A 24,874-nucleotide genomic window follows, 5' to 3' on the forward strand; every position below is an offset into this window, starting at 1 on the left:
AGGGCGTAAAAGTAAAAAGCTATCAGAAAAAAAACCCTCAAGTATAGATAATTGAAAATTCTACTCAAGTACAGTAACAAAGTATTTGCACTTGGTTACCAGCTCTCTGGCAGGTTTAAGCCATTCAAAGCAGCACATCACTTGTAAAGATGTCTTATTGGTTAAAAATAATAGAGTGCTACCAAACATTAAAAAAAGACACCACCATCCCTTATTTTAATTTTACAATACAAAAATAAGCATTAATATCTATTCTATTTCTGCAGTCGCTGATTAAAAACAGGCAGAAATAGATTACATCTTCAGTTATGGCATGAACTCAGAAGGTCATTTTAATAATAGCAGGTTTGATACAGAATAACTGCTATTTGAATGACTAAACATCCAAACAGGCCTAAATCACACCAATCACCTGCTGGATGCATAACGGTCCACGTCTCCGCCCTGCCTTCTCTCAGGATATCCTGATCAATCAATCTGTCCCACGCAGCCCTGAATGTGTCTGGACAACCGCCTTGTGTAATCAAGCTTGAGTGGAAAAACAGCACCTCTCTGTTAATCACAATGCAACAGCGGGCAGCCACAAGGCCGCCAACAGGTATCCATTTACTCAAAGCCACCTCATATAACCCCCAGCAGTTGTGCTAGTTTCCTATTTTGCTCTTGTTGATGAATGGCATGTCTAAATCGCAGTACATTAGTACAGACCACTCAGCAAGACAAAGTGTAATTGAACAAAATATCTTTAATAGATATAAACTTTTTTTGTGTGTTTGTTTTTACACATCACAGCTCAATGGAAACAGAATCACATGCTGACACACATGTTAAGAATGAAGGCATAGGGGCAATCTGCTACCGTACGGGCCTACGACTCATTTTGTCTGAGTCCGGCTTGTGGTTCCACTCTGCACTAGCAAGTAAAGCAGAAAGACATCAAAAATAACTGTAAAAAATAAGAACGAAGGTGCGATTTTGATGAATATTAAACTCTCCTTATATACAGTTGCACAGCATCAGGGTACAAAAGGAAATAGTTAAAGTATGAGGCTTAAATGAGGACTGAGCTCGGTCATCTGCAGATCAGATTCTGTGTGGGCTTTCGCGCAGATTTACAGAAGTACAGAAAACTGTAGCTGGGATTTCAGGATTTACACAGCATCTTATCTGCAATAATATAACAGTACCAACTGACTCCATCCAAAGTTTTAGGGATCAGATTGAGGCATTTTAGCGTGCTATGGGAGGAAAAGGATGTGAGCTCACTGTAGTAGTATTTTACATCTTGTCAACACTAAGTGGCGCTCTCAAATCAATCCACTGCAGCAGGCAAACGTTTTTAGGATTAGAAATATCAATATGTTCTCTAGCACTGTACTCTGGATCAAAAGTTACCCGGCTCCTGCTGGAAACGTTTGAGTCAAAGGATACATCTTGTCACGTAGGAAACCATTACTTGTATATACTGTACATATCTAACTGCATATGGCTGTTTTGCTTTTCTTGGCCATCATCTTTGACATAAATACTCTTTACATTATTATATCAAGGGAAGGCATGAGAAAAATAAATGTGAAGATCACATATTTACAATAATCTGAATAAGTGACACTGAATTGTCGATTTCTATCTTTATGGCACCCATATTGTGTTTGTAATATATATATTTTTATATCTTTTCATGTGACCAGTAGTCCTATACAAGTTTTACTTGCAATAACCCTCGCTACACTTGCACAGTCTTTTACATAAGCGATACAGACAGGCACTCGACCTTACAGTGTTTACAGTATGTGCTATGCAAAGGGTCTGTCTGTCTATCTGTGCCTACCTACCAACACTAACCATCAAAAATGCAACTCCCATCCTCTCTTATAGTATTTACTTCACCTTTTTTCTCTTTGTTAGTAATACAAAAATAATCAGATCAGTGTTGTTATCTGTGAACTGGGAAAACTGGAGAATGTCTTAACGGCAGCACATTTACAGCACACCTGTCAATTAAGATCAGGGACTATATTCAGCAACTCTTGAAGAAATTTTAATTTGTGTTAGAGTTTTTTGTTTAATTGGAAATCCGTTCACTTAAAATTAGGTTACAGCTGGGGAGCTAAACAGTGACTTTAAATCCCTTTAGGTTTGGGTTAGCTTTGAAATCGTGCTCTCGCTTTCTCTGACATGCAGGAATACCAACAGTCCATTCAAGGGGGGGGGGAAACAAAAACATTATATTTTATGAGCTCCTAAGTAAGGGAAAGCATGCCGATGAAAACTGACACACAGATACGCCGCTGCTCTTTTTTGTCTATCACCCTGGATTCTCCTTTGTCTTTTGTGGTCACTGTTCAAACAGATCCATGAGGCTGAGGAAGGATGATGTTTACATCCATGTTGGCACTAGTTTGTAACAGTACAAGAGCGACACTGTTTTGTTTTTTTATGTGATTCTGCTGTGCACCGAACATTACTGAAGAGTTTGAAATCAGCTTGAGTAGTGGTTATTCTCCCAGTGGAGAGCAGGTCAGCAGCAGCGTGCATCAGTTCATGTCGATGGTGTTAAAGACCCACTCTGTAAACTTCTTCAGCTTGGCGGAGGCGCTGTAGGACTCCTCGAGGAGACGCTGGTTGTCCTCTCGCAGGCCCTCAATTTGAGCTTGTAGTGATGCCTTGGCATCCTTCTCCTAATGGTTACAAAAGGCAGGTTCATACTTAGATTTTGCATCTATGTTTGAGGCTGTGCCGAAGAGGAACAGGATCAATCTAGCATCACAAATCACCTTCTTTAGGTCCTCCTGTAGTGCCTTCACCATGGATTCTAGCTGGCTCACTTTCCCCATCAAACAAGCTGGAGTCTCTCTGTGAGAGGAAAAAGCTTGACATTAGCTGGGACCAACATCTCACCTTAAATGATGGGTAAATGTTTCTTAGTCCAGTCTTTCTCAGTGATGGTACATGTAGCTTAGCAATCCCCAACAAACACTATTGTACTACTGGCAGGATTCATCGGTGATGCAGTGGTGTGCGATTTGCGGAAAATCAGTGTTTTTGGTGGCACACTTCTGGAAAAACCAGTGGATGAAAGCAAACATTGGATCTAGGCCATGACCTGAGGCCTCTCACCCTGGCGAAGGCTGTCTCAGTGGAGCCGCCTGAGGCTCGGCCTGCTGGGGACTGGTGGCTGCTGCTGCTGCTGCTGCTGCACTCTCAGCCATGGAGTTCTCCTCCTGGGCTGCTAGGAAAACCAGCCTCTGCTCTGATGTATTAAAAAAAAAAGTCAAATGTTATGTTATCTGACCTAAACAGAGAACAAATACAGTGTAACAGTGCCCTCTTCTGATAAAAAATTAAGATAGCAGGTGGATTTCTCTATTACAAAACTAACTTAACCTTCACTTCAAATGTCTTTTTGTTGGTGGTTTGTTTTTAAGGATGAAATGAAAACATGACGCCTGGTTACCCTCAAAGGCCTTGGCAGCATCTACCAGGTGGGCCCAGTCAAGCGGGCCATCTGCCCCCGTGTCAGGCAGGGGCATGAGGACAGGCTCTTGCAGCTGTTGTTTCTTCCCCTCTTGGTCCAGCTCTGAACTGTCTGGGGCTGACAGGTCTCCTGGGAAGGAAAGGAACACAGTCAAACACAATGAATGAGATTTGTATCTGTTTTTAGGGGGCTGAAGATGGGAAACTTTATAGTCAATGCTTTTAGCACGGCATGGCCAAAAGACTTTTTCCGTAGCAGTGTGCTTAGTGTGTTTAAGCTTTTATTCCATTAGCTGCAGATTTACACATACTGTATATACAGTATTGTGTAAAAATCTTTAGCCACCCTCATATCTTTAGATTTTGTTGGGAAAACTGGAAATGGATGCGAAGAGGTATGCAAACGTACATGGTAATACAACATATAAGGCAAAAAAAGAGTTTGTACAATTCTAACAAGCTTAAAGTTCCAATAATACTTCGCATGACCACTTTTATTCTTCAACACAACTCTTTTAGACAAGCTTTCCTCTCATTTCTTTAAGTATCCCTCGGGAATAGTTCTCCGGGCTTCTTGGTGGACATTAAAAGCTCTTCCTTAGATGTCGGCTACATTTCTGTTCTGTTCTCTCTCAGGATGATCCTACACTGCTTGCGTAACGTTGAGCTCTGGGGAGGACATTCTTTTTCAATCCAGGTTTGCTGAAGACATCTTTAAAAAATTACAACAAAGTCAGGCTCCTTGGAACAAAAAGAAAGGGTTGGCTCAAGACTATTGCACAGTAGTCCATCTGCTCCATTATGAACAAGAGGTCACCACCGCAGCACATAACGAACCATGTTTGAGTTAGAAGGTTTTTTAACGTGGGAAACTCTTCCCGATTCCTGATGCGGATGCGTAAACCACTACGCTTTGGAGCCACTACAAGTTCAATCACATAAACTAGATGTTTACCGAGGGATTTGTGCGATGCTCGCCGACTCGGTCCGTGGCGGGCGATGGGTGAACGTGGCATGGTGGAACAGGAGAAAAGAAGGTCAGTAGGCGTTTCACGCTGTCCACTAGAGGACGGCTCCCTCTGCCCGCTGTAAATGCTCTCATCAGACAGGGTTCTCTGAAGGGAACGTCGACTGGGTGGGGGGCCTGGAAACAACGGCTTCACGAAGGGATGGAAGCAGACGAGAAGACTCAGGTAAAAAGCGAGAAAAAGAAAAACTGCATGAAAACACTGAAGGGTTTTTATTAATATTCTATTGGGGTTGTGTCATATCATATTGTCCGTGATAGTAATAATAAACACTTTTTAGCAGGGCTTTAAACAGCTGGTTAAAAACCTCAACCCAATATGTTATATCCCAGGTAGTTTCATCATGTGGTCTTGTGCGGCCCCTGAAGAGTTACAATATCAGGTTACATTAGCTGTTGTTAAACTAAAGTACTTTTTGTGTTTGTGAGAACCTTCACAGACATAAAGTATTTAACAGATATTTTATATTTTGCTTACAACTTCCAGGTTACCTAACATGCTATTGTGCTTACATTTGACTTGTGAAGCTTCGCTACTATGCAACCATAATACTGCTGGCACCTCGTTTTAAAACAGTCCTTGGTGAAATGACAAACACTACATGACCATGAACATATAGACTTCCTTACTTGGACTGATGATGAGGTGAAACTGATATTTTAAGCAGCACAAGATGAACATAATGTATACACAGAGACAGAAAACAAGCCTTAATTTGTTATCAAAGCAAATGTAGTGGTTTATTAGAGTGGTACCAGGAGCATTATCCATAATCATACAGTTACAGTAGCGGGAAAAGAGTAGAGCCTGACTGATAGCGATACTGTACCAATATTTGGTTGATTCAAAACGCTGATATTCTCTTATATCACCTGATTTTTTTTCTTTGACACAGGAAATGTAAACATATTTCTTTAACATTTCTTATGTGTAGTTATTTATTTACTCGTTTAAGAGCTGCCCGACTTTGCTTGGATCAGCATGTTGTTTTGTTTGTGGTGTTCCTAACAGTTGCGGAGTGCCATCTGGTGGACAAAGTATGATAGCACAGTTAAAGGGTGTTTCTTCAGTATTGACCACTATAAATGCTAATACCGACAGATCGTCAAATTGCTAAGTAATATAATAGCTTATCGAAAACATCTCCCTGTACCTTCTCTTCATTTGTAGTGGGTGGAGGGCTGTCAAGTGTGATGAGCTTCTTTAAGTCTTCCTCCAGGCTGGACTTCGCAGTGTGCCGCTGGGGAGACTGGGAGCCCCGGAGATTGGCCCTGAGCTGGGGTTGACCACCCAGCAAACCATCACTCTGGTGCCGTCTGAAGATTAACATAAAAAAAACAAAAAACAAAAACGAATTCAGGCAGAAATCTCTAGAAACGACAAAGCATGTCTGTGATTAGCAGCAACCAGTTCAAATGCTCAGAATGGCAATGGCAGCTGTAACTGTTCCCAAACCAAGCTGTTGGCGATCTGTAGTCGAATAAATTACTGATTTATTGCGCCAGGAAAAACCGGTTTGTGTGAAAACATTTACCACCAACACAAAAGATAGGAATCGGCTTTCTGACCAAATTCAATATGTGAGAATAAGAGTGCAAATTTTTTTTGTCTTCCTACAAACCAAAGAATATTGATCTAGAATATTACAGGGTACAATACAAAGCACCTTCAGAAAACTATAAATAAACTGAATAGAGTTGAATTGATGTGGGAAAAAATAAAAACTCACCACACGGTGGCGCTGCTGACCAACTTTTTAAACAACACCTTTAAAATTAGCTGACCACTCAGTGAGACAAAGATAAAATATGTCGACATGATTGACAGCAGGATCCACTCTGCACTAAGTTATAATATTTTATCTGCATGCAATGGTGCTTTAGAAACAATTTTGAACAGATGTTTAGTAAAATAATTATTTCCATCTTACTTGCGAGTGCTGCCAAAATCCACCGAGTTAACAGTTCCCCCAGGCTTCCTCCAGCCAATGAGATACTTTGAGGTGGCTCCTTGACGAGGGTAGAAGCTCTTGGAACCTGGGGACTGGGAGTTTGAGGATGTGGGTGATGTGGGCACAGGAGCAGCCTCATCCTGGGGGGACATGGGCCTGCAGCCTGATGGACCAGAAGAGGCTGAGCTGGGGACAAAACAAAAAGCAAGTGCAGAAAAGTGTGACACAGCCTTACAATTTCATCAGTATCAAACACAGAGAGCAGACTGATTGAAAAGAAAATGCATTAGTGATGCATTTTCATTGCACTGATGTATTTTATTTTTCTTAATGTTTAACTATCAAATTACCTTAGTTACCTTTAATAAAGCTGAACAAACAACAAAGAGCCAGGCATCCTTAAAACCCATTAGTAAAGGTGTTCCTTCAATATATGTATCCAGATATCTCTGCAGACTGGATAAACCGATGAATTCATAAATATTAAATAAGAACACCGTGTCCTTGCACTTCATTTTCAGCTCTTTAAAATAGCATTCCTACAGAGTTTGACATTAATGCTTGAATTTTCCAACATCGAGTTTTGTGTCTGTGCACGAACTATAAAACAAAGCTGCCAATGTACAGGTCTGGTGGAGCCGAGTTATTTCTGGCTGAGTGAAGAAGAGAGGCAGGAAAGCTTTAGTTGATTCAAAGGAAGTGGGATTTAGAGGAGGGGGGAACAGTGCTGAGCTCACAGTCTGCATTTCTAGCAACTTCAAGCACTTCCTTTCTATCATGGATACCCAGAGACGGAGATACATGCAAATGCAAAACCACAGACACAGATATTTCATTCTTCCGCTCCCCCTTTGTTAGTGCCAAACCGCAGAGCTTTGGACTTCTTTTCAGCCGGGACAGTGCAGGATATATCTGGACTACAATGAATCACTGTCTGTTTAATGAAACACTGATGCAAAGGATCAGATTCCTAGACTGCCTATGTAGCTAAATTCTAACAGAACAGCAGCACACCTGGAGTGGGCGGCGCCATCACTTGGGCTATAGGAGCCGCTATCGGGACCAAGTGGCAAGGATAAGGGGCTCTTCCCTGGGATCTCGGTGCCTTGAGAGATGACAAGACAGTCTGGAGTTGGAGGTGAAGTGTCAGCGGCCATCTGGCCGTCTGGTGGCTCATCCTGCCAAGGGATTTTGTCTTTTGCCATGAAGGCACCAGTGGAGGAAGCCGTGCTGCTCTGCGTGGCAGTGAAGGAGGTTGCGTCAATGCCGCTGTCGCTGGAGGTACCCTGAAGATAGCCACTGAGATCCAGTTCACTCCGCACTCCGGAACGGGAGCCAACTTCGTACCACTTCTCGTCGCTGTGGGTGGAGCTGGAGGCGTTGCTTGACAGTGTGTTGCTGCTTGACTGGCTGGATGAATAGGGAGCATCTGCCTGTTACCAGATGAGAAATCTGCGATCAGTTTCTAGATAGAAAAACAGGACATTTTGCTGCAGCGTTCCCCCAAAGACTGTTTGTTTTTTGTCACCTCCCATAACTCCTCATGCTGCGATCATATTTACCCCAATGTTGGAAACATTTTAATTAGTGTGCTTAGCGTAGATTGGTTCATGGCACACAAACTTTAGCTCACAGTCATACGATGCTAACTGTGATTAAACAGCAGACCTCTTGTTAGCACAGGGCCTCCTTTATCAATTCAGGAAGGAAATTACATGTGGTGGTGTTGGCTATCACTCACCTTGGTGCTCTTGTTAGGAGACACGTGGCTGCTCTGCTCTGACGGCTGAAGTCGAGGAATCACCACCTTGGAAACCACGGTGTCTAAGACGTACGGAAAATTTAGAGCCCATAATGCAAAACATGTTTTTTGATTTACCAACACTGAGGTAGGAGTTCTGCCTACCTGAGCTGGGTTTGTCCCCTGATCTGCTAGCGGGATCACCCTCCCCAGGTCGTGACCATCCAACACCTGAGCTCGACGATACTTTGATCCCATTGGCGCCCTCACCTGCCACATGGCGCACAGATGAAACGGGGGACTGGCAGTTGTTATTAAACCTGAAGAGACATAAAAAATGTTATCTATGTTGCTGTGTAGCACACATCAAGTTTTAAGAAAATATATATTTATGAAATTTAGTCTGCATAATTTGTAGCGATGAACTCACCCGTCAGGCATAGACTTTTGCCTCCAGTGGGTGGAGGCCATGGTGTCTGTGTAGGAGAGACTGGAAGGGGAGTTTGTGTTGTGCAGTGTGCGTCCCATCACAATGGAGCAGGCAAGGGCATAGTTGTCATTCCCTGGGGAATATCTGTGGACACATATGGATGCGATTAAAGACATATGTTACAACCAGACAGAAGTTAGCTCTGCATGTCTGCAAGTTTCATAACAGCATTATCGTTATTATGTGACCTTTTGGGGTTGAGCGGTCGACCATCGCTAGACACACTGCGGGGAATAGCAGCAGGATTACTTAAGTCTGTGGGCGGGGCCTTGATGAGGGTTCCTCCAATGCCAGCAGCACGCGTTTGAGGGCTGGATGAGGTGCGTGGCCACTTGGTGTTGTTGTTTGTGGAGCGAAAGGGAAACTTTAACTCATAGGGCATGCCCTCTTTGTGGTTCTTGTAGTCCACAAGTGGCATGTGGTAGATTTCTGAGCAGCCTCTGTTGGCACATGAAGCAATCGCAGTCAGAATACTTTAAGGATAGCTTCAAAAGCCACAAACCAACACATCAACTACAGTCTCTCTTGTATCCATTTGTGACTTATATCCACAGTACCTGCGTGGCGTTGAGTCTTCATGTGGAGGAATGATGACCACCTTTACAGTGACAGAGGTTCTAAGAAGATCAATCATTTGCTCGTGGGACAGCGAGGCCACGGACACCTTGCAAATCTCCACTAAGCGGCTGCCCTGCCTGAGCCCAGCCTGCCAGGCATAGCCGTAGGGCTCCACCTCTGCTACGATCCCCTCGAAGTTGACATGAAAGCCCAGCTGGCCCAGGGCGTTACGACGTAAGGTCATCTCTGTGGTTTGGCTTCCCTTGGTCAACAACTAGAGAAAAGACGGTGTGAAAGATCAAGGTTGAGTCAGAAAGGTGGTGAAAACAAAAGGGTGGATGAAATGTATTGTTAGTCACAAGCTGACGCACATATGTCAAAAACATAACACGCATATCATAATGCATTTTTCTGCACAGTTAGCCTGATCCATGGCTCCAAGGGTTGAAGAAAATTTTTTGAGCAATCCGGTTAAAATTTCTTAAAATTGGTGTCTGTCAAATTTTTCAATTTTTCGGCCCTTTGAGCACCACATGGAAAATGCTAATTTGTTCAGTATTTCCAAAAGAAGAGAGCAAATTCTGCAGGTGATCTCTATAAAACTGGACGAGCAATGTCAAAACAATCCAGATGAATCTGGATAAAAAGCACCATAGGCTTTTACAGATCCTGTATATGCCTTTCTTTATTGAGTTCACCAAGTAGAAAACAGTGGTCTGAGTTTTGGATGTTAAAAAAAGAAGATGAAGAAGAAAGAGCTCTTTCCTGTACTGTCAGCAGGAAATCCTTTTTTACTTTATCATTAAGCAGAACTGCAGTGTCTGATGAATGATTGAAATATCCCATCAAAAGTGCCGCTTTATCTAGACCACAAGGAAACCCTCAGTAATGATATGAATTAAACTACTATGCATTATGCTTGGCATGACTTTTAATCACAGGGTCAGTGCAGCATCTGTGGCTTTCTGGTGAGTCCATAATTTCAGGCTACGCCCTTATGTTGCTGTAATCATCAACAATAGTTTTTTTTTTTCAAGCTACTGTTGTCAGGGAAGTGGACAAAGGGAGAGTGTGTCCTAACACTTAAAAAGACTTCACCAAGCACTTTTTGGCTGCATTATTGTTCACATACACAGTGACTCACAGACTGGGACTGGTTAGCTGGGTGATTTGGATTTTTACTAGATGATACTAGAAGATAACCAGCTAAAGAGTAAATATGCTGATATAAAAGTAAGAATGCTTTCACGATAGTCACAGCTCAAAGCATCTCTGTGTGTGTTTATTACAAGATGCTTGTCAGAGGTGCACTTTTTAAGGCCTGCAGCCTCTGATATCTGCAGCAGATGGTGTATGCTATACACATGTGTGGCTACAGAAGGTAACGGTGCCCCACTGACCTCCAGTCTTTTGACAACCTCTCCAAAGTCCTCCGTGTTGTTATTAATGGAGCGCAGCGATACGCTCTCACCGCGCTCATAGTAGATCTTCATAGAGGCGGGGCTCCCGGTTGACCAGCCAATCACATCGCGTGTGGCACAGTTAAACACGACCGCTTTGGCCTCTTGATCCAGCAGGATGATGAAGTCGTTTGAAATGGCCAACAGGCACTCGCGTTCAGCCCCGGCTACTTGATCTTCGGCATGAACCTGCCAGGTTATAGCCCCGAGGCTCCGTAGCTCCGCCCCGCTGTACGGACGCACCTTCTCCCGCCGTTTGTGTGCCAGAGAGATGAAGGGGAACTTCCCAGAGGGTTCCACTGATGTACTGGTCACGTGTCGCTCTGCCAAATCCCGCAGATACTCCTGCCGTGTCCGTGTTGCCATGGCGCCAAATTTATTTGACTTATGAGCTGCGTTCTCAGCGTTGATGACTTTGGCCAAAAGGAAGTCCCTGAACACAGTGGACTTGGGAAAGGTCACGCCTTTCGGGATTGGTGGGCCAAAGGAGGGAACGTCCTGGGAACGGGTGACGGCCACACTGCAGAAGAAAAAGAGAAAAAGAAGTTTTAAATACTCAAGAATTCATATTCTCTGGACTTTCCATTAGCAAAATTGTCAAGAAAGACAGCTGTATGTTTTGTTCCAGTTATAGATTCATTATGCATTCATTTTTAAAGGTTGCCATGACAGCGAAATACTTTTCTGTAAACACTGGGACACCATGAGCAACGTTATGGATTTAAAGCAAGGGTGGGGAACTCCAGGCCTCAAGCGTCGGTGTCCTGCAGGTTTCAGATATCACCCTGGTCAACATACCTGAATCAAATGATTAGTTCGTTAGCAGGCCTCTGGAGAACTGCAAAACATGTTGAGGAGCTAATTTAGCCATTTAAATCAGCTCCATTGGATCAAGAACACATCTAAAACCTGCAGGCTTTAAGGCCTGGATTTCCCCCACCCCTACTTTAAAGGAAGGGCATTAGTCTAGTCATGAATTCCGAACTGACCAATCAGAATGCATTACAAGAATGCAAGTGTTTTGATGGCAAAATTTTCTTCCTGTAAGAAAAAATCCCAAAAGAAAACCAAAGGACACGGAGGAAGGAAGTGTTATTATGCATTGATAATTAGTTTTTGTTTCTTTGAGTTGGGGTTAAGGTCCAGAAGCAGGTATAAATAATTATTTCAGCCTTTTAGCTTCATTGACTCCTTATCATTGCGCACTATCTCCCAAGCGGCCAGGCTGAATTTCTTTGTAGCCAGATTAACAGAAAGTAGAATGATACCCCAGGATTGGCTCTGGTAAGGATGAGTTTACTGCATAAGCATGTATATTCAATTATTTTAAAATGCATTTTAAAATTGCATATAACTTTTTTTTAAAAACACATTCATAAAAAGTGGAGTATAGAATATGCATATGCAAAGATAAATAGACTGAATTAACACAACACAACATACAGTTTACTGTATGGTTACCTCACCTCTGACCTTTGCTCTAAAAAGGAGGGTGTTCTAATTCCTACAGGCAAAGCTCGCGTCTTGTCCACTGCTCATATTACATTTCTACACAATGGCCGTTTGAGTTAAATTACTATCAATTAGTAACTGTGTGGCGATGCTGCCTTCTACATGTTCTTCATTAGAAATCTGGGAAACTTTACAAGAAAAACCTTTCAAAAGACTTTAAACTACCAATGAGGAAAAAAACTTGTCTGCCTTCTTCCTTTATATAAGTATAGGGGCTATATATAGCTATAAGTGCATACGTGCATGTACACTAAAAACCGAAAAAACTAAGACGTGGTCTCGGATAAGCTACTTTGACAGTCCTGACAAAACTCCATCCAGCCCATTAAACAGATAACACAGCCTCTGCCTGTAGCAGAAATGCTGCAAACCATGGCCGACTGCACTCAGCATATAAATGCTATACATCCAATCCTAGATGACAAGCCAGCTCCCAGTGATGACACCCTGCCACTCTCTGCTACATCATGGTATATGGAGGAGCAGCACTGTGGCTCTGGCTCGCAAGCACAAACAAAGATCATTTCCTAAACAAAGATCTGGTTACGCAATCCTGCCTCGCTGGCCCCGTGTGACTTTGAGGCAGCGGTTGAAAGCAGCAGATTAGCACCCCGCTGGCCCCAGGCCACTTACTCCTTTAATGCTCCGGTTTGGCTCAATATGACCTGAGAATTATCCAGATCTCAGCAGCAGGCAATGACAGGCTATTAATAACTAGATGACTCAACAAATAAAAACATCCCCTTTATTAATAGAGATTAAAGAGGCAAATGCATTGTATTATAGTAAAGGGAAACAGGGGAGGAAAGAATCTCTTCATGTAAAACAAAGTTTCAAGCTAGCATATATGATGTGCAACAATTTAAGGAAGGAGTGTGAAAGGGAGGGCTACTGAGCAGCTGAACTGTAAATCCCTGCATCAGGTACTCTTGTATGGTTTTGACCACCACACCATAGCATGCTGAACTCAACACAAACATGTGTAACTTACCTCCTGTCTTCATCAAAAAGTAACCAAGCTCTTCAGATTACTGCATCGAAACACTTATATTCAATCAAGGCGGTAAACAAACTGTGCCGATGCTAACTTAATTCTTCCTTGTTCCTATAATACAACACCCAACATAAACCACGCAATACTGTGTAGCAAATCCTTGTAACTGAGTTCTCGTGTCCAGACTCTTTTTTTCTCCCCCCTTAAACCATCAGGGGAAGGCATCCAGGGAAAGACTTGTGACAAACAGTCAGGAGTGAAGTCTTAACACATGGTGCCTCAGTCCACACAGAATATGAGTTGAATTCGAAGACTGAGATTGTGCGGATGATTCTTGCGTAGGGTAGCAGGATTGTCTTCAAGGATTCGGTGTCTTGGGCCTCTCCATTTCTTCCATAAGGTAAACAACAAAGATTTCTCTCTTTCTTTCAGAGTATAAACTAAAAGATGAACCCTTTATGCAAAAAGAAAAACAAACGAAAGCAGCCACGAGTCAATGAGATGGAGCAGCTCATCAGAAAAAAAGAAAAGTCAGCACGGAGAAGAAAAATAAAAGGGCTCGAAATAAATTAGCCCAAATATGACGCCGCCGTGGCTGAACAGACAGAAGGTTGGCTCGACCTGTCTGCTCCTCAGGTTGGCTCTGTGAGCTCTGAGAAACACTGCTCTTAACAGTCCTCCCCACTCACATGCATGTCCATTGAAGAGAGCACTTCATGTGCATGGCGCTAACTCCTTCAGACCACTCCAACTCATGCTGCCCAAAGGCAAAGTGGCAAGCAAGGAAAGGAGGGGGAGGGAGGGTTGAGACTTGTATTTATATGAGTGTGTGAAGAGTGAGTCTTTGAGTGAATTAGTGTACGGCGGGTGGGGGGCAGTGTGTGCAAGTGAGCATGAGAAAGAGGTAAAAGGAGAAATGGGAGTAGGGGAGCGAGTGGGAGCAACTACATGTGTATAATATCTGTGTGTTCAAAGCACAGAAAGAGCATGTGCAGTGGGGTAGAAACGCATAAGTGTCAACGCCACACAGCTCCACGGGAGAACCCCCATCAATGTGACAGCTACTGCACAAGTAATTTCTTCTATCTGACAATAATCAAACTAATTCACACACATACAGATGTGCAGTGGAAACGCAGCTCACGAAGACGGGACAGCAGCCAGGCAACAGGCTTTTATGCTAGCGTTTGCCTTCCAGTCAGTGCTTTTGTCTTAATGCTACTGTAGCTACCTGCATGAAAACACATCTACAAGCTCTGAAAAGTGGTGTGGAGCTTTTAAGAGTCCCATAAAAGGATCCGGTCCCAGACAGAGATGCGAAGCCAAAATCAGATTTTCATTCAACGTCACTGCTGAGGTTTGTCAGTTTGACCCACTTAAAATTGCAATGCATCTCGTTTTCACTGCACATGCTCATACACTGCCAAAGCATCGTCATTCAGCATAAAATTCTGCTGTCTGGTCTCAGACACAACCTGCTTTGCAAAGATATGCACAAGGTTTACTTTATGTAATTTATGTACATTAATTTATGTTAATGTATAACCACTACCTTTGAGGAGGCTAAACCTTGTTAAGGACTCTGCAGGTCCAAAGCGATGTTCTGTGCCTTTGAGCCTAAAGATCATGAAGGATCACACCAATAATCTTGCAGCAAAGCTACTTCCTCTTTTTAAGAAACAGCAAATCACAGAACAGGAAAGCACTGACTGCGAAAAGGAAGAATTAAATATTTTCACCATAATTTGCTTAAAAATAACATCCAGTGACTTTTGAGAATTAACAGAAAATATAGCTCCTCATCTATAACATTGCTCATGTATTTATATTGCAGCACAGCTGCCTCTAGACAGAGGAGTGATAAGGGAAACGGGCCCATTTCTTTAACCTAAGCCATGTTAATCTGGAGTAAAACTGGTCACACCAGTTAACAAATTCATCTTGGCCCAGTCCCCAGAAATACCATAAGCTATGATTGTATACTCAGAGTATATATAAGATAACCTTTATAAGATAACCTTTATTAGTCCCACACGTGGGAAATTTGTTATATTTGTTATATACTCTGAGTATACAAAAAAATGGTTAAAGTACACAAGCTTAAGTAGAAGATGAGGTCGTACTGGACGGGGCTCCCTGGGATCTGTTTGTTAGAAAGTATGTGAACCAACACACTGTGCTGAAATCCATATTAAAACTAAATATGAGCATGTGCTCTGATTCAGTATCAGATTTATCAGGGAAGAACACCCCTTTGTCCTTGATCTGTATAAACACTTAATTTGATTCCAAGCTAGACTTTAGTTTCCTTAATTCAGTTAAGGAAACTAAAGTCTAAAGTCAGTCCTTTGTTCAGCCAGCTTTATTCCTCTTTTGATGATCTTCCCCCTCACAACAAGACAGCTTGAGATATAATACATAAAGGCTTGCTGAGGTATACTAGGCCTCTTTTAAAGAACCAGAAAGGGTACAATTAAAAGCAGAGTCACGAGCTTGTCAGCCAAGAGACCACAGTTGTTTTAAAACTTGTTTTCCCTTTATTGTCTTTTGTGAATTCTTTTCATTTTCAATTTCGGGTCAAGTTTAGGCACTAAAAAGTACTTGGTTAGTTTACAGATTCAAAACAGGCTGCTCATGTTTCATCTCTGCTGGTCACGCTTAAAGACCCACCTGTAGCATGTGCTGTCGGAGCAGGGGTTGTGTACTCGTACGATGATGAAGACATGTTGAAAGTGGGAGCGAATAGTCTTGGGAGTGAAAGGGTGAGCTCCGGGCTCCTGGAACACTATGGTCACTATGTCGTTCCCAATGTGCCGCTTTCTCAGCAACTAGTCATTGAAAAACAAGGAATTTTTAGAGAGGCGTGACAACTGAATGTAAAAGTCATACAAAGGATTTGGTACGTTCCATTTACTGGCATTAAAAAAACCCACATTCTTTAAAATGAAACCTGATTCCTGAATGATAAGTCATAACATTCCTCTCTGATGTCTTTGTGGCGCAAATAAAAAGAAGTTTTTCCATTTCCGAAAACACAACTCAGGACATACCACGAAATATGTACTCCCCATCTTTACCTGCTGTTTGTTGTTGGGCGTGTAAGGCAGCAGAGTAGACACATGGAACATGATCTCATAATCCTTGTATGAAGTGTACAGGGAGTGAGTGCCCGTGGAATCTGCTGCAGGAAAAATAGGAATACAGTGTTCAGACTCATTGTATCGCTACTGCCATTCATTTTTCTTTTCAGTGCTTTTTTGTGCAAGACAGGATGCAATTTCACTGTAGCACAAACAGCTACACAATAGTCAGCTGTGGATCAATGTCAGCCTGTCAAAGCTAATGTTAATAAAGAGAACAATTAATTGTTTTACTCATGCATCCTGTAAGGGAAGCTCGTTACATTTTTCCCTGCCATTGCACAACAAAGGTCTAGAATTCCTAAGCAGGGAAAAATAGGCCGAGACCACAATCGCAAAAAAAATAATAAACAAATATAGGAGCAGAGAGTTCAATGTGCAAATGTATGGAAGTTTAATTCATTTCCAGTGTTACAGCTGACCTGTCAGATTAATGTAAATAATAATTATTTACTATCACATTCTGATTAATCGAATGCTAACGTATTTATTGAAAATGTGCGCATCTATCTCATTTTTTTAAAATTTGCTGTGTGAGGCTGCAGACCTTTATTAAAGTCACGTACAGCACAGCCACCTGTGGGCAACAGACAAAATCTGAATTGTGGCAAAATACAAAATTATATTGAGTGAAACCTGAGCGTCATTATTACAGCACACTTCTCACATCTGTCTGAGTCACAATGGTAGTTTCATTTTGACATATAACATGTTATTTAATTGATCTGATAATAAAGAGAAGGTAGATTTGTGGCGTTTAAACACAGCTCTGCGTACACGTGCTGCTGGTTAAAGACCTGGAAACAGAGGATTCGAACCTGTCTGTATCAAATGTGTAAAAAAAAAAGATTACTATATGCTCTAAGTCCACTTCTGCTCTGTTACATTAAAATAACAGTATAGGAAACCAGCAGTATGTGTTTAGGCTGAGAACTCAGTGAAGAGGACAGAGGCCAAGCTTTAGCAATGCTAACCCCCACAGCTTTGAGCAATCCACCCATGGCAATTACATGTTAATTCTGATAACATCTCCCAATAAAATTCCAAATAAATCAACTCTCCTAGGAACAACTATCACAGCCATATCAGGCACAAAATAAGACATGCTTTTGTTTCAGCATTAAATAATGGCGCAATTTGCAGGAAATCACATGTATGATTCATTTAAATACACTCCTCCCCAAATTACGAGGTCTGAAAGAGGATTGTGTGTGATAAGCTCAGCTAAAATAACTCTGCCCATGCCTTTCAGTCAGAAACATCTTACGGCGTCTCTTTAGCAAATCCCAAAACAATTTTATTTGAAAGCCAAAAGTTTCGTACTATTGTAAACCAACAATAAATGTAGGGTAAATGATCTAGGGCCTCATTCATTCACCTAACGAATCTGTTTAGTCATGCCAGGCAACATAAAAGTCCTGATATAGTCACAACACATCAGGTGTCATTTTATTGTCTAGTGCCAGCACTAATAGACTGTTGTAGCGGGCATGTTGGTCAGAAGGAACAGAAAGTGAGATAAAAGCGGAGAAGATAAAGGCAAGATAAAGGGCCAAAGTTCAAAAACTATAAAGTGTAATATGAAGAAGGGGAAATCCAAGTCACCATTCACATCATGTCTTACTTTCACTACCAAAACGAAAGATATCTACACTCTTATATGCAATCAGTTTCAGTGATCAGCGGGTTTAAAGATGTGTCACAACTTAGTACTATTTACTGTGTGTGTCATCTATAAGTATGCTGGGGGAACTGTTACTTTTTGTGTCCAGCTGGGCTCTGTACTTGGTGAAGCCCCTGAGGCGAACCTTCTCCCCCAGCAGCTGGAGGAACTCTTCCAGGGCGGGACCGGCTACTTCGTTGTTGTACATTTCCTCCTCTGTGCTCTGCCCTGCTCGGCAGTACATCACTCCCACTTTTACCTGAAAACTCAGCTGGGAACAAGCAAAGACACAAACATGACAGTCAATTTATTTCTTTAATCTACTTCAGCAGTGAGCAGGTTGAATAAAAGAATTCCTATTCAGTTATTATAAACACACGTTGCAACACTTTAAACTTTCGATCCTTTGGAAAATTGTTTATTTTCCGCCTACCCCTTGTTCATCCAGTTTCATCAGCTGCTCAGTGACTTTGGGTGTGTTGAGAGCCAGTCTGAGGCAGGAGAGATCCAGCTCAGGCAGAAGATACTCCAGTACATCTTTAATGGGCAGACCTCGGCTGGTGCCATGCTTAGAGGTGGAAGGCACTGCATCTTCTAGTATAGAACCTCGAAGAGTTATCAGCTGGAAACGCAGAGATGAAGAACAGGAGATTACAGTGAGGAGCGCGAGAACCAAAGGAATGCACCTCAGGAATTTTTAATGCGCTTTGAACTCTTGGAGATGAAACACAGTGATAACAAAACATGCCTGCCCTGACACATGGAAGGAAACACAGGCTGCTGTGGTTCTTAAAGTCATAGCTGCCTCTTATTCAACCATTAAGAAGTTATGTGAAAACACAGAACAATCACAAAGTGCAACCGAGGAAGAAGAGGAGGTGGAAGGGCTTGTCTAAGCGCTCTGTGTACACAAAGTGTGCATTGTGCCGGGCTCTGGGACTGAGCTCAATCACTTGGCTATCATGAGCAGCTGGAACGGATGGAGACTTTCTCTCTCCTGCAAGCTTGAGGCTGTGCTGGGCTTGTTTTTACAATAGACCTGTGTTCCCCATGTCTAGAAGGTATGGTGGGGGTGTGCTTAGGTAATTCAGGCTAAAGTGTGGGGGTTTAATCACATGCACCTGTCCTGCCTCAGTCCACAACAAACAGCCCCAGGCAGATGCCTTTATCCACTGTCTGGGAATGCATGTCCATATAATCCCATAACGCAAAATTCAAAATCCAATATCCCAAGCCAAACACAGAAGACAGGGGAGCTAACACAACTACTAAATATGACAGTCTATTTTTACTGAAACAAAGACGTAAAGTTCTCCGCACAGCGGTTTTAGGTTGCTGACAGGCCTTGGAGGCTGGAGGATGAGCGCACTTCCTGAAGTTTCTTCACACATTGCTGATATTGTGAGACAGCTGAATAGCCCAGGGGTTGGTTGCATAACCAAAAAAAAAAAAAAAACCAACCAAGGACTGAGACTTATTTTACCTTGAGCTGGTCTTCCTAATATGGGATGCATAGAGTTGTTGCAATAAACACACCTTCTATATGGTTATATAAGGTCTGTGGTGCATGTATGACACCCTAAATCCAAAGAAGCTTGCTTCACAGACAAGCAAAGTAATTTGTTTCCCAAACTGGTGAAATGCTGTGGGCATATTTTTCCACAGTAGACAGGAATAGCACGAAGTTACGCTGAGGTTCCATGCAGGACGGACACTATATCTGACCTCGCTGGTCCTGAAGATGACACGATAGTTATACTGCTGGCCATGCTCCTTGTCCTCCTCCAGCTTCTCTCTGCGCATGCTCACTGCTACTGGACCCAATGCCTCATCTAGCCCAAAGTAGTTCCAGTGATCTGAGGTAGAAGTAGTAGTACAATTAAAAACTGATCATGTATATTCAACAGCACTACTTCTTTAAACAATAAATCCATCTATATGCTATGACAGCTGTAATGAAAGCAGGTGAATGCATCTCACCCCTCAGGTAGAAGAACTTCCGATAGTAGTAAGCTCCCAGGTCCACGTGCTCCACAATGTATTGTTTGCCCTTGTCGCCGAGTGTGCTCGGGCCCTCCTTTGGTCCCTCAAGAACTGCTACTCCAGCATTGGTTAAGTGTGTGCTCACAGATGTTTCGTACAAGTTATTTTCCCCACTCAGGGTCCCTGAGCCACAGTTTCCAGCTCCGCCACCCACAAGCCCATGATATCCTGGCCCGTTAGCCCCCAGCTTGCGCCTCGCAATGCCATCGGCACCGATCTCATTGCGGAAGCAAGGGCAGCTTAGCAACATTTCGTTGCTTTGTTCATCTCCAGCATCCAGGCTAGGACTGTCCCTGGAATTGAGATCTTCCTGGCTTCCACTAGGAGAGCTATAAGGCAGGCTGTGGGTGGATGACAGAGTAGAGGTAGCAGAGGCCACGGCAGCGGCAGACGCTCCCGTGGTGGTGTTTTTCCTCTTGCCTGCAGTCTGCCGCAACTGAATAATTTCATTGAGGTCAAAAAGCATGCTCTGAACATCGTAGTGAGCGAACCCTTTCTGACACACCCAGGGCTTGAGAGGAGGGCCCGTGTCATCCGTTCGGCTGTCCTCCACATCAGACCCCGCTCTGGGGGAGTCGGACTCACCTCGCACGTTCCTAAGTTTACGGAATATAGACTCGCCTCCTGTTTCAGACTTTGTGCGTCTCTTTGGGGGCTTATCTCTGTCCTTCGCCTTAGGAGGATGACCGTCTGTGACATCCTCCTGAAGATCAAGAATCCCTTGCTTGGATGCAATATTTAGCATGTCCTCCAGTTTCTCTGGAGCAGGGCTACGTTGATCAACTTTGTCGCCTTGATAGCCCTTAAGCATTTCAAAGAAGCTGTCTCCAGCTACTCCATGTTGATCTATCGAGGAGGTGCTGCCATATTCACGGTGAAGAGGGGACAATTTGGCTCCCGATGATGGACCCCACTCCTCCCCACTGTCTCCACTGCCTTCCATCTCACCAACAGTCATGTCACTATTGCTGCGCTGGCGGATGCGTCTCTGCCGTGGGTTTCTATGTGCAGGACCTCTATAGTCTCCTGGAGTGAGGTAACGGGTGTCAGGGCTGTAATTGTTAGCCTGGGACTGGGCTCGATTCTTTAAAGTGTTGTGGATGTTACGCAGCATTGTTGAGTCCTGAGGGCTCATTATAGAGCCTAACTTTATGTGACTTTTTCCAGCTGAGGGCACAGCAGAGTTCTCAGGCTCCGTAGATGAATGCCACAGAGGCATCATAACGTCTTTCCTTGGGGGCCAGTCGGCCACACGAGCCCGTACACCCATTTTAGGCACTCCTGTGCTCACAGTGGCGTGGATGTTGTCAGTGCGGCTTGAAACAGGAACCCCATTGGCCATACGCAGGTGGCGGGTGTAAAACTCATCACTGGCGGGGACCGAACCCCCAACGGTACGCTCCATGGGTGGGTGCTTCAGGCTGGTCATTACATAAGTGCCAAAGGGAAAAGGCACTCAGCAGGTGAGCATGGCTGCCTCTGGGATGGGACACTGCTCTCTGACCTCATGAGCCATTTGATTGTCTGGATTAAGAGGCAAATTCACCTCATCAGCGCTCAAGACGGCTTTATGCCTCCTTACATGTGTCGAGACTGCCACACGGCATTTTCCACACTCCAAACACCCGCTCCTGGAAACAAAAGAGAAATCAGTAAGTGCATAGAGTAATATTCTAAAGAGCCATAAATGAATACGCATGATGAGTCACAAGGCTTTTTCCTGTCATAAATAAGACTGGAAATAAAGGAAAACAAGCAGTGTAGCAGATATTATTTAGAGCATTCTTTATATTTATTAATTAACACCACCTCTGCAGTACATTTTATATTAGTGTAAAATATCTACTCTCACGAATAGAGGGCATCTTTTCTTCCAACCTTTCCCCAAAAACCAAAAACAAAACACACAAGGACAGAAATATGCAAATGCTTATTTTCTATAAAAAGCAGTATATATGTGGGATGCACGGACCTGCCTGGAGAACAGAATGTGAATTCTTTTCTCTTTTTAAAAACCGGTGAAAATTCAACGGCACGTTCAATTTCAGATAAGGGAGCCTACTTTTCAAACCAATTTCAGCATAACCATTGTGGGGAAACACAGAAAGTCTGCCAAATTATAAAAAGAGGTTAACAGTGAGTGCATTTTTTTTTCCTTGAAAGTCGAAGCCATTTCCTTAATAAGATCATTTATGTAGATGGAACATGAGTGAGAGAACAATCTAAATATCTTCAGCTGGCAGACTTCTAGCTCACCCCTTCTCTGACATCTCCTCGAATGCCCCTTTAAATAGCCAAACATTAGTGATTTGTATTGCTTAGTCGCACTTGTCAGGATCAAATATGCCAAGCTGCACATCAAAAAGCAAAGTGGCCCTTTGAAAGTCATCTGAAAAGTGGGTGATGATCCTCTGCCTGACAAATCAGGCCAATTTGGCAGTGAGACACTGAGGGAGATTAAGGCTTTACTTTCACTTGGCCCTGACTGGCTGTGGCTGTGATCACATTAGCCACCAGCAACGAGAGCACTGTGACGGTCCTATAGCACAGCCACCTTCACACTGCATCAAAACATCAGGAGCAGCTCAAAATCATGCAGTCCTTAGCAGAAAGAAGGCCCTCACCTTTGTCTAAACCATACAGAATTAAGGAAATGGAAGCATTTCATCAAAGGCAACAAACTACAATGTATGTGAAAGTGGTGCACAGTATCACGTGACCGGCAACGTTGCCACAGTGGCACAGTTAAGTGAGAGATGGGCCAAATATTCCCTAGATGCTTTCCTCATATGTTTGATATATCAACATCGATTTATAAGTCATGCAAAGAGTGTAAGCACAAAATCTCAAAGCTCTGCAGATGATTCAGTTTTCAGAAAGCCTTGGGCAAATCAGCCAGAGTCAGCCTAGCTTCAGTACACAGAAGAGTGCTTTCTGACAACAAATCTTTAAGCCTGTGCATATTATGCAGCAGAGTGGGATTCTGCAGGCCCAATATTGTGCAAAAAACATGCAGCATTAAATCATGCAGTAGCAATTAAAGTCATAAATCCTGCTTGCAAAATGTAGCATGCGGAGGCTAATGTGCTTACAGGCTTTTGCACTGTTTTTGCACAAACAAACTGTGAGCTGAAACAAACATGAAGACTTTCAAATCAAACCCAGTATATCATTTTAATGGGTAGAGCTTACAAGCAAAAATGGCCTCGGATCACATCATTCGACCTTCATGTATCTTTTGAAATCTTCAGCGAGAGCATAATCAAGTAGGATGACAGGCAGTATCTCCAATATGATCTTCAGTCTGTCACACAAGGAGGGTTTCCTGCTTAGCTGAATGGACATCAATTGTTTGGGGCATGGCAGTAGATTATGTGCCTGAAGCAAATTAATAAACACTCATTATTTATTTAAAAAAACTAATTCATGTCCTACTAAATCTCTCTTTCTCTCACGTTTATAGGAGTGAAAATAGTCAGGGAATGCAAGTTAAACCATGCGTCTAGTCCCAGAGCGTTGGGCCTCATTCCCTTATGCCGCCGAGCGTCCACAGGGACAGAGAGATGAATTGAACTAACACACGACACACGTGCGCACACACATGTCCCAGAAAACAGGCCTCTAATCTCCTCGCTGACAGTTACGCAGACAGACGGCTGACTTCATGGTCCTGTCAGATTAAAAGAATAGCTATAGCACTGAGACTTAGAGTCTTGTGTTGGCTGAGAGCGGGGAAAACTTTATAAGAAACAAAGATAAAACCTAACGATTCACAGGATAATGCCGTCTTGTTCTAAACCATCCTATCAGTCTTTTTCTATTTAAAAAAAAAAGAAAGAAGATTTTTCCACATCTCAGTGGGACGTGTCTAGACAGCTTCTGCATGCTGACCAAATTTGGTTAACTTCCTGTAATTGGGGCTCTAACCTCTGAGTGTAGACCATGTGACCCTACCTAGAGATGAGAAAAAGAGCAATAAAGAGGTGATGATTTTATGACATACCTCTCATGATCTACAATTTGTTGATTGTGTGCTTCTGGGGATGAGACAGAGTAATGAGTTTCTTGGAAGCCTCAGTGTGTGTAATTCAGCTCATACAGTGGGGCCTTCCAGACACCCATGAAATCAAAGGTGGAAGACAGACAGCAGTCAGTCAGCAGGAACGGTGAATCATGCAGTGAATCACAAGCAAGGGTATGAGAATGTCCTGAGTCATCATCATTAAGGCACAGCTTGGCTTACTAGACTTATATTTAAAAAAAGACTCTGTCTCCTGAAGGGGAGTCCCATTTGCTGATGTTGATGAGAGAAAGGACAACATGCTGCAGTTGAAAGAGTCTTCCCCCTCGGGTCTCCCAACAGAGAGGGAATGAAGTTTCCCAGTACAACAGGCAAGTGTATCCAAAGCCGAGACAAAGGAGCCGAAGGATTGCCCTACAAGCTTGTAATTACTGCGTGCTTGAATGAGGCTAAGGGGCTGTTTGCCTGACACCATTGGCTTTCAAACAGGCACCCTACCATTTAGTCCATCGGCTCTCTCTGTGTACTAATCTTTCCCCGCTCTAAGGGTTGACAGGGCTGTTGGGCAACAGACACAAAGGTCCCTCTGTCCAAGCTTGGTCAAAAACTGGGGCCTCATTCCAGCACAGTGAAGTCTTTGAAAATTGCCTGGCACGGGAACCTCACTATAGCTGTGTGTATGCGGCCGCCAGGAAAAACCAGATGAATTAAATGCAAAGCGGAACTGGAGAGATAGAGATGGAGCAAATACCAAAAAACCAGGATTTGGAAAGAAGGGAAACAGACTTATTTTTCT

The 24,874-nt window shown here is 43.1% G+C and overlaps 1 protein-coding gene across 3 annotated transcripts in view; it reads right to left on the reverse strand.

Annotated features, from left to right (window-relative positions):
• Positions 1-727: 727 nt before the first annotated feature.
• The window catches only part of LOC308390079 (signal-induced proliferation-associated 1-like protein 1), a 37,308-nt gene continuing 13,161 nt past the window's right edge, over positions 728-24,874 (reverse strand). For 2 of the 3 annotated variants that reach the window (XM_080871782.1, XM_080871783.1), the window contains exons 2-21: positions 19,995-21,688; positions 19,740-19,870; positions 18,448-18,636; positions 18,111-18,285; positions 16,289-16,392; positions 15,882-16,039; positions 10,646-11,225; positions 9,245-9,519; positions 8,876-9,127; positions 8,628-8,771; positions 8,363-8,517; positions 8,198-8,280; positions 7,471-7,889; positions 6,436-6,642; positions 5,659-5,821; positions 4,433-4,634; positions 3,458-3,607; positions 3,121-3,253; positions 2,778-2,856; positions 728-2,681 (exon numbers count right to left, since the gene is read on the reverse strand). In XM_080871782.1, the coding sequence (XP_080727908.1) occupies positions 2,538-2,681; positions 2,778-2,856; positions 3,121-3,253; positions 3,458-3,607; positions 4,433-4,634; positions 5,659-5,821; positions 6,436-6,642; positions 7,471-7,889; positions 8,198-8,280; positions 8,363-8,517; positions 8,628-8,771; positions 8,876-9,127; positions 9,245-9,519; positions 10,646-11,225; positions 15,882-16,039; positions 16,289-16,392; positions 18,111-18,285; positions 18,448-18,636; positions 19,740-19,870; positions 19,995-21,486 (5,235 nt within the window). In that variant the 5' untranslated portion in view covers positions 21,487-21,688 and the 3' untranslated portion in view covers positions 728-2,537. The remainder of the gene's footprint in view (positions 2,682-2,777; positions 2,857-3,120; positions 3,254-3,457; positions 3,608-4,432; positions 4,635-5,658; positions 5,822-6,435; positions 6,643-7,470; positions 7,890-8,197; positions 8,281-8,362; positions 8,518-8,627; positions 8,772-8,875; positions 9,128-9,244; positions 9,520-10,645; positions 11,226-15,881; positions 16,040-16,288; positions 16,393-18,110; positions 18,286-18,447; positions 18,637-19,739; positions 19,871-19,994; positions 21,689-24,874) is intronic. The other variant, XM_080871784.1, reaches the window with a different exon arrangement.

This window comes from Rhamphochromis sp. 'chilingali' (assembly GCF_963969265.1).
Source record: "Rhamphochromis sp. 'chilingali' genome assembly, chromosome: 21".
Taxonomy (NCBI): Eukaryota; Metazoa; Chordata; class Actinopteri; order Cichliformes; family Cichlidae; genus Rhamphochromis; species Rhamphochromis sp. 'chilingali'.